At 41.6% G+C, this 10,496-nt stretch overlaps 1 protein-coding gene across 2 annotated transcripts in view; it reads right to left on the bottom strand.

The window, feature by feature from the left end:
- Positions 1 to 5,981: 5,981 nt before the first annotated feature.
- The window catches only part of LOC106571245 (rab-like protein 6), a 31,489-nt gene continuing 26,974 nt past the window's right edge, over positions 5,982 to 10,496 (bottom strand). For both annotated transcript variants that reach the window (XM_014144058.3, XM_082956557.1), the window contains 3 exons: positions 9,439 to 9,577; positions 9,223 to 9,281; positions 5,982 to 9,136 (listed from right to left, as the gene is read on the bottom strand). In XM_014144058.3, coding sequence (XP_013999533.3) covers positions 8,963 to 9,136; positions 9,223 to 9,281; positions 9,439 to 9,577 — 372 coding nt within the window. In that variant the 3' untranslated portion in view covers positions 5,982 to 8,962. The remainder of the gene's footprint in view (positions 9,137 to 9,222; positions 9,282 to 9,438; positions 9,578 to 10,496) is intronic.

Here is a 10,496-nt window from a genome sequence, read left to right as displayed (position 1 = left end):
GTCCGTGATGCTTTATGCTAGAAACAAGCTGTGTAATACCCGGGAAAGACGTGACTCTGATGCATATGGCGATATCATTGATTTGTTTCTTTGACATTAAGAGGCTGAGCTAAAACCTTCTATAGCCAAGGAGATTAAAAAATGACTTTGCTTGGGAAGTTATACAATTCTGTCACTATCAATTGATGAAGCTATTCACTTTCTGTATAACAGTAGATGTGAAAACCCAGACAGCTTTTAGGGAAACACTTGTGACCTTGGAAAAAGAGTAGCCAGCAGTTAAAGTTGACATTTTCTGCCTACTCTGTCTGGGGTGAAAAGGTAGGCCTAACTTTTTAAAGTACCATGGTCAGATTCCTAATGATGTCTCAGATTTAATTATTTGCAAACAAGACACTCTGATTTGCATTGGAGAAATATGATCAGATGAACACACAGCCTATCTTTCTATCCATTCTCAGCCCATTTCATTTGTGTGGTATTAAAAAAAATTCTGATAATATGTAAAATGAGGTAGAATTGCATGACATTTTTTATAAAAGCCAATGGTCTGCAAAGCCACAACCTTCTGGGACGCAGCCCTAATTACATAATTCTTACAGGACGAATTACATGGCACTTGCTTGTTTTTTTTAAGCATTTAGGGAGGGTTTAGGTAAAATATATTTTGCTGAAGGGAGGGCCATCCACGTTCATTTCAGAGAGGTCCGTTTTCCTCCATGTAACCCTTATTATAAATAACGTTCACTCCTTTAGTGTGAGCTTCTCTACCTCCCCCATAATGTAAATGTCTATCGCTTACTCGTCAGTGGTCGCTCTCTTTATCTCTCTCTCTCCTCTCCTGTGGAAGCGAAAGCTGTCAGGCAAGCTGCCTTTGATGGTTCCTTTAGTCCCATGCTGTGAAATGCAATTTTTTTTTCGGAGTAATGAGTAGACTTGGCTGCATGCCAAACTTTCTGTTCACGAAAATAATTACTGTCTGTTGGTGGCTGAATGGAAGATGAGAAATGGGGGAGGGGGGGTGATAGGGGGATAAGACTGCAGGGAGTTGGGGGGAGGGGTGAGAGGGGGATAAGACTGCAGCGAGATGGGGGTGATAGGGGGATAAGACTGCAGGGAGTTGGGCGGAGGGGGGAGAGGGGGATAAGACTGCAGTGTGATGGGGGGGTGATAGGGGGATAAGACTGCAGGGAGTTGGGCGGAGGGGGGAGAGGGGGATAAGACTGCAGTGTGATGGGGGGGTGATAGGGGGATAAGACTGCAGTGAGATGGGGTGATAGGGGGATAAGACTGCAGTGTGATGGGGGTGATAGGGGGATAAGACTGCAGGGTGTTGGGGGGAGGGGGGAGAGGGGGATAAGACTGCAGTGTGATGGGGGGTGATAGGGGGATAAGACTGCAGTGAGATGGGGGTGATAGGGGGATAAGACTGCAGTGAGATGGGGTGATAGGGGCATAAGACTGCAGTGAGATGGGGGTGATAGGGGGATAAGACTGCAGGGAGATGGGGTGATAGGGGGATAAGACTGCAGTGAGATGGGGTGATAGGGGGATCAGACTGCAGTGAGATGGGGTGATAGGGGGATCAGACTGCAGTGAGATGGGGTGATAGGGGGATAAGACTGCAGTGAGATGGGGTGATAGGGGGATCAGACTGCAGTGAGATGGGGGTGATAGGGGGATAAGACTGCAGTGAGATGGGGTGATAGAGGGATAAGACTGCAGGGAGATGGGGGGGTGATAGGGGGATAAGACTGCAGTGAGATGGGGGTGATAGAGGGATAAGACTGCAGGGAGATGGGGGGGTGATAGGGGGATAAGACTGCAGTGAGATGGGGGTGATAGGGGGATAAGACTGCAGGGAGATGGGGGGGTGATAGGGGGATAAGACTGCAGTGAGATGGGGGTGATAGAGGGATAAGACTGCAGGGAGATAAGACTGCAACCCTGTTATATCCCCTGATTATGCAATAAGGGGGAGCTTGTCTCAGTGCATTGTCAGTAATTGGCGGTGGTTGCATGGGGTATTGTCCCGTACCGAACCGTTATGAGTTATTATTGTGTTTGTGTCTGTACCATGACCAGGTAGTGACAGGACCATCTGTTGCCATGCTGTTGAAGAGTCTTCATAGACCACGTCTTAATAGGGAGCTGAATGGACCTGACCCACTCACACGCGTGTGGATATTAGCATATATATGACGTAAGCTCAGAAGCACACAGAAGTCACCTACAGTACACTCCTGATTACATAGCAGCATTCACAAATAAGCCTACACATGCACAGATATACACTACCCCAGGAAAAATCTGCAGGGAAAACTAAGTTGAGCAATTGAGGAGCTAATATTTCCTCCTCAGTACAGGTTTTATCATTCAAAGCCTCTCCACCACTAACAGCAGAGAGAAACCACCAAAACACAGCACCTTTTACTTCAGACGGTTCATTAGTAACACCCTACGTCACATTTCAGACCTTTCCCTAACTATATTTCACCGTAACTTTTGTTGCGAGTCTTTAATTGGTGCAGAACTTTCCGCAATGGTTAGTGTGGGTTAACCTTGGCATTCTGTAGTAGAAATCTATGTCCAGAAAGGACAACTGTCAATTAGAATAGGACATATGTAGGAAGTCAAGCCTATGGAGACCATTGACAGTAGGACCAACACAGCACTATATACATTATACATATACATTCATTCACAGCACCGTCTTTAAACCTTGTTGGACAGGGGAGGGTTGTGATCTGGAGATCATAATAGTGATAATGTCATTGGAAAAGTGATCTAATAGCAACATCCATTCCACATAGGAAGAAAGAAAGCCTGCTTCTAGGTCAGAAACTTTGGTTCAATACTAATATCTGTTGATACAATAGGTCAATTAGTCTCAGTTGATCATTTACTAGATTGCATTATGTCAAGGATGTACATGTACAGTAACATATGTGTCTGAGAGTTGTCCGTTTGTCAGGATGGTGCTTTCCAATACCCTTTATACACTATCGCACTGACCCGATCCAAACTGTGCTGGTTTGGATTTTAGCTTTTCACACTCTCATTTACGGCTCTGTTAAACCATAAGAAAGTGATATTTTCATGCTCTCGTATAAACCTGTTCAATTTATTCTGCCTGTCGGTTGATCCTAAAGCACAGAATAGGGTGGGATTAAATATGGTGCAGTCAAGTGCAGGGTCAAACATCTACGTTTATTTTATTAACTTGCATGGTCAAATGTCTCAGTTGATCTAATGCTGTACCACGTTAGTGTATGGTTCATAACAGGCCATTCAGAAGAGCTACACTGGCTCTATAAACTTAGATCAACAACCACATTTCGAGATAAGATATGCTGTGACCTCCAAACTGTTCGTATTGGAAGACGAATATAGGAATGTTTAGTACTTCTGAAGGGGTGTATACTTGGTATACAAAGTAATACTGATCAAATTAATTCACAAAGATGCTTTAATTAGAAATGAAAGAGTGATCAAATCACATACATAATTCATTCTAGCATTGCCACGTAGGCTATGCAGGGAAATTCAACAACATTGTATTGATCAACTGAGGGGAACATTGCCAGCATTTTCCTTGATGTGAAAAGGAGTTAACCAAGAGAGAACATCACTTACATTCAGACAGCGCTGGCTCTCTCAACTGCCTATCAGGACATTGTCTGTCTCCTGGGCAACCAACCTCAATAGCCAATTGGATGGAGTCAGGATGCAATTTCAGAATACGAGACCATAGCATTGTCATAAATTAATGCTGCTGTGAGGGGTATGCACCATCACACTGCAAGTTCTTTATTTCTTTTTGGAGTGTATGTATGTATTTGTCCTCCTGGGAGTGCAGCGGGGAACTCAGAATAAGGTATTCACTTCCTCTGGAAAAGCCTTAAAGAAGAGTACCCAGGTCTGTGCAGACAGTTCCTTCTTTTAATTAAACAAAAGTCCTAAAGTCCACATTATGATAGAGGCTTATTTAAATAACAGTGTTCAAAGATGTGGGGTAAACAAAAGTGTGGGGTAAACAAAAATGACCACTTCACTGAATCACTTTTGAATCCTGTTTTCTCTGCATTGAATGAAAAACAATGTCAAGTATCCAGAGTGTCATTCCAATAATTGGTTCCCTTGTGCAAAAATGAATTGTGCTAAAAATAAAACTCAGGCCAATGAAAGGGCAATTCAAGAGAGAGGGAGGGCGAGAGAGAGTGAGAGAGGGAGGGAGAGAGAGAGTGAGAGGGAGGGAGAAAGAGAGAGGGAGAGAGCGAGCGAGAAAGAGAGAGGAGGGAAAGAGAGAGTGAGAGCGGGAGGTAGAGAGAGAGGGAGGGGGAGAGAGAGCGAGAGTGGAAGAGAGAGAGAGCAAGAGGGAGGGAGGGAGGGAGGGAGGGAGGGAGGGAGGGAGGGGGGAGGGAGGGAGGGAGCGAGCATGAAAGACAGACAAAGCTTTGCAGGGAGTTCTCAGAGAAGTACATCATGAGCTGACAGGTTCTTAATTGCTGCAGGTGTGGCTCTGTCAGGTCTGACCATGTATAATCATCTCACTGTGAAAACGGCATACACTTCATGACAATGATGATAAAAACCATGTAATCTCCACTCTGAGAAATGTACTACTTTGAGAAGTCATGTATACAGGGTGTTCATGTGTTTCAAAACATTTTAAGCCAGGTCTTGCACTTTACATATATAAAACGATTTCCATTACCATAAGAAAATCGACTTCATAATTCTCAATTACATTTTATATTGTATGGCTTTATGCACCATATATTTTTCCCAACATATCACCCGGGACAAGCATACAGTTCATCTAGTTCACTTCACTGCAGATTTTATCAACAAATCATCTTAGAATAACAGAGAATGGATTTCAGAGGTTTGCATGAAAGCCGTACAATTATAAGAATGAATTGCAATGCAATGTTAGTCCCATGTGATTGACTACACTGGCTGGAGATAATACTGCAACAATATGTTGACAGAAAATAATGGAGTTTTGCTGTGAAGTGGTGCAAAGCAGGGTTGAGGTCATTTCCATTTCAATTCCAGTCAATTCAGGAAGTACACTGAAATTCTAATTCTCTTCAATGCATTTCAATGAGGAAAGTTTGGAATTGGAATTTGGCTTACTTTCTGAATTGGAATTTAAATGGAATTGACCCCAACCCTGTTGCTAAGTAACACATCCTATGAGGTTCACAGAAAAACAACTGAAAACCTTCATAGGCAAAGCAATTCCTCAATGAGCAATACATGGACACACAGTAAATGTATAGATATCAGAACTACAAATTATCAAACCAACTGGTCTCTTCACTTGACCTGCAAAGAAGTTTGAAAGTTACATTGTCTTTAATGCGAGTAATTTGTCATTGAGAGTCAGTATATTCATCTCACTGCACTTTGGCGCTCATGAAATCCAGTGCTCTATAGAACCTAATGCACTCCTGCTCTAGTGTATTTCACACACTTGGCCTTGAGGTGAACGACTCCCGTCGAAACATTCATCTATTTTATTTTTTATCACACTGCCCCCCAGTGGCTGCAGAGAAAACATACCTTTTGGGAGCAATGGATACAAAAAAGGCCAGTTTAGAAACATTTTGCTGAACTGTCCCTTCAACGGTATGACAATGTGTGTAAGTGTAATGTTTTGGTCTTCTGAATGAATGTAGATATTTTAGACCTGAAACCAGAAGTACGGCTTCTGGAGAGCAGAAAAAAAATAAACAATTATCGTTCTATTTGAAAAGATATCCCACTTGACATTTAGGTGTCACAAAAATAATGGACTGTATTTACAACCGTTGTTACATAGGTCTTACAACTGCTACATCTGTTTCTGTATTTCAGCTGATTGTTTTATCACAAGACTATAATGGAACAGACTACATAGTGTAAAATAAAGGTTTAGAAAATAACTCTGGACATTACAAACATGCCAAGTCATGAAATTTAGTGACAAAAAATGAAAGTATTTTTGCATTTATTAGACACATCTACAATGTGTAGATGGAAGCATACGAGGAATGTCAAAATAATCTCTTTTTTTCCCCCAGTTGCCCACCATCTCTCAATATATTCAGATGCATACACATAAACAGACCAAATTCAACCAACAGTTCAATCAACTATACACACAATTAGCTCAACAAAGACAATATGCAGGGAGCAAGCAAGATGAAGACAATACACAATGGATATTCCGTTTACAATCAAGAGGAATTTTATGGAAGATGTAACCAAGAGGTAATAGCAATCTCAAGTTCGCTTGTTGCCACCTTTCACTGGCAGTTTGCATGATTTGGATGATCCCTGTTTTAACTTTACCCAGAAGACATCATACCACAGAAAAAGCAGTAAACAAAAAGTTGCATTGGTTTGATCTACATGAATCAAAACAAATTCCTTCACACAGAATAATGAAACAAAATCAACCACCAAAAAACAAAACAGGTCTGGGTTATATTACATAAACACAGAATTAGAATAACTAGAAAAGACACTATCCCTCCATAATGTATGCACTAACAATGTCTGTTCTACAAATTCTAATTCTACAGTGGTACAGCCAGGTGTGTTGTTGTTTCTCACAGTGACGCTCATGCAGAGGGACTATTTGACATGGCTCGCCGGGGATTTTACTTTCATAGGGGTGACTCCTAACTTCCACTTAAGCAAAATGTTCACTTAGTCATGCATTAATGTCAACAGGACACCAGCTGACATTATTCAACTGGAGAGGAAGTTAGGATTTGCTCCATAGTGAGCGGTAGGGGTGGGCGCCCTGGCCTAGCAGCTAGCCTGACAGGCAGAGAGCTACATGAGGAGGAAACACTGAGGATGACCCCATGGTCAGCCTGGGAGTCGACCTCGCCACATTGGGTTCCCTCCCGTCAAGCCAGCTGGGAGGGTTAGGCTACAGCAAAAAATGACATCACTCCCTAGGGTGAGAAAGAGGACTAAGCCAGAAGAGAGGATGAGGTGTGAGGGGACCCCGGTGTCCCCAGAGTATGCCGCCTTCGACCAGAGAAAACCAAGGATATACGAGCGGTCAGGGAAAGACAGAGCTATAGGTCTACCTGATTCAACAAACACTCGCAGAGCCGTCTCTTGGGACAGTTCTATTGATGTAAGTAACAGTTCTATTGATGAAACAGTTCTATAGATGTAACAGTTCTATTGATGTACGTAAGAGTTCTATTGATGTACAGTAGGTTCCGATACACAGTCTGGAAATGTTGCATGTTCTCCCTGATGATACACAGTGAGGCAGTGGTCAGGATACCTAACTAGCAGTAAACTGCAGTCACGGCCCATAGATGGCTGGGTGGAATTGGATATGTAGTGTCTCTTTTAAAGACAGTCCAAAATACCTATTTTACATACAACAGAGAGGAGCAAGGTAAAAACACACAGAGAAATATGCAGTACAAATGCATTAATAAATATTTGTGCATATACTTTTCTATAATGGATATATTAACATGGGATTTCTTTAATGTCCAAAAATATTTTCTAAATATTTCAAAATAAATATGGAATGGTAACAATGCCTACATGTATGATATGAATCTAAATACATTCCTGATATTTTGTCAATTCTTTCTAAGGGGACTTAAGGTGGAATGAATAGCTTGAGGCCATTTACTTTGTTGTAAACATCCCCTGGATCGGAGTGTAGATAGATAGTAGTGTGTAGTTATGACTGACTAGCAGACTTCCACACTCCCCTACAGTAAAGTAAACAAGTTCAGTAAGGGCTATGTTCAATTATGAGATATCACGCAACACACCAAAACCATCCCACATGGTGCTCAGCAACATCAAGAAATAGGATCCAAGCAAACTAGTGTAAAAGTTACAGGTAACCACGGAAATATTAAAATATGTCTTCAAGAAACATCATTTGGTTAAAGGAAGAAATTTGAAAAAATGTCAAATTACATTGTACAACTGCCACAGTAAAAACAACAACACATGACTTAACAGAACAGCAGGTTGGAAAAAAGACATTGTATCTTGGCTTCCCTTGCATTGTGTTTTGCCAGAATGACGGCATCATTGAACAATCAGATCTCTACTACTAAAAGGCATTCATATCGCCACTTTCCAGTGTTAAAGTAACCCTTTCCCGTGTTAAATTAACCCTTTCCAGTGTTAAAATAACACTTTCCAGTGTTAAAGTAAAGCTTTCCTTAAGGCATTAACATCAAACCAAAACAAAATGATCATGCACAGTGAAATTTGCTGAATAATTTCAGAGAAACTCCCAAAATGTCTTGTTTAGTAAACACTCACAAACTCCTACTGTTCCTAGACATAGTCGTAGTTCGAAAAGCCAACACCAGATAAACATAAATAACATTTATTTCGCTGCTGAAGCAATGTTCAACATAATTCATAATGAATGCACACATGTCCCCCGACTCCTGAACACTGGTCAGTGTAAAGGAGAGCACTCCCATATAGAAATAGTCACAACTCTGTACTAGGGTCAGTTCTAAAGCCTTTTCCAGAAAGCAGGCCCAATGGGAAAAGACAAATGGAATGGCAAAAACATTGTAGTGAGTGTACCCAAGTGTATTCAACCATGGAAACATCAAAGTAATGGTGGTTTTGTCCTCTGAGTGTACCAGCTACAGATTTGCAGTAGTGTTGTTGTATGACGGTAGTGTTGCATGTACAGTAAAAGGGTAAGCAAAACAAACAACGTCAATGTCAATCACAAATGATCAAACTCTAACCACCGTAGAGGCACCACAACGTCAGGAAGTAGGAAATAACTATCACCCAATGAGAATTGCAGTCTTCGATCACTCAGCCAGTCAGTGGACAAATTCTTTCGTCTTCATGGCTACATCCTGACCCTAGAATGCTGAAGTAGAACGTAGTCCTGATTGGATGCTGAAGTAGAACGTAGTCCTGATTGGATGCTGGGGGTGATATTCTACATCTCCTCGTAGTCTTCGTCTCCGGCGAGAAAAGACTCCAGGTCGTCCACCACGCCTCCGGCTTTCTTGGTCGACTTTGACTTCTTTTTTTTCTTCTCTTTCTCGTCCCCGCTCCCTGACTCTTCCTTTTTCTTCTGTTTGTGTCGTTTCTTGCTGCTTTTGTCGTCCTCCTGCAAGGAGCAGATGTGTCCCATAGTTACTATTAGCTGAGGATGACACACAGGGTGTAAAGACGACTCATCTCCTTTCACCTTACCTCTTTACTTTTCTTCTTCTTCTTCTTCTTGTCCTTTGTTGAAGATCTACTTTCTCGGTCTGCAAGACAAGTAAGCAAAATGAAGACAAATCGGAATTTTTTTTACCAATACATATACCCAAACTGTGAAAGTATAAAACACACAGACACACTAATCCAGAATAGTGATCATGACTCCAATGATTTACAATGACTTTGCTTCGGAACCTTGCTCACCATCTTGGTCCTCACTGCTTTCCTTGCTCTTGGGCGCCACATCCTGGAATCCCAGTCCAAACAGGTCCAGGTCGTCGCTCTTGATGGGGAGGACAGAGGGCTGGACCGTCTTCAGGTCCTCCAGTAGAGCCGAAGGCTCCTTTGGTAAAGGGGAGACAGGAAGGGGGGGAGCGCGATAGAGAATGAGTAGGGGACAAAGAGAGATGGAAAGAAAGAAGGGGAGAGAAAAAGTAGGAGAAAGAGGTTTGTACAATAGATGGACCTTTTCTATTTCACATTCAGTCTAAATCAGCATTTCTAAACCCAGCCAAATATATGGGCCCTGAGGACTAGGTTGAGAAAGGCTGCCACCCATAGGTCTAACTGCTGTCAAATAAAATCAAAGTTCTCATTTTGTCAATCACTGAGTATGGTTACATGCACACAATCATGCAATTATTGTGGATAATCAGATTAATATAATAGTTTGATTAAAATGTTTACATGCTTTGCAAGAAGAATGATTTTCCTAATAATCCTGTTTACATGGACACATCTGAAATTAGGTTACTTGATGGCACGCTGATAAGTGCAGGAAATCACCAATGAAATAAAGGTTCTACCACAGCAACTGTACTATTGTTGGGAAGAATATTTGATTCTGAGTTCAGACATATAGTTTGTATGTTAAAACTACTTCTAAGACGCATGCGCTAAAGAGGAAGGCTCGCTCCTCAATGAGGAGATCAAAGCACAAGCGCAGATCAAATACACAGCTGATACGGCAATTAAGGTGTTTACATGTCCTAATAATTCAAAAAAGGATTCCTTGGAAAACCAGGTGTTTCACATCGACCTTACGCCCATTAAAATAACGAGAGTAAGGTGTTTACTGACTATTGCATAATCTGCCTACTACTATAATCAGTTTAATATCCAATTATTACTGTACATGTAAACGTGACTACTATAGAAAAAGCACATCTCTACCTACCACTATCACAAATATGAGAAAACAGAAGACCCTGTGTCTGGAAAGTAATGGACACCTTCTTCTACATTTCATATTGACCCAATAG

The sequence above is a fragment of the Salmo salar genome, chromosome 01, assembly GCF_965601325.2.
Source record: "Salmo salar chromosome 01, fSalSal1, whole genome shotgun sequence".
In the NCBI taxonomy this organism is placed as follows: domain Eukaryota; kingdom Metazoa; phylum Chordata; class Actinopteri; order Salmoniformes; family Salmonidae; genus Salmo; species Salmo salar.
Note: the sequence above shows the minus strand (reverse complement) of the source record. Positions and strands in the feature narration are given on the sequence as shown.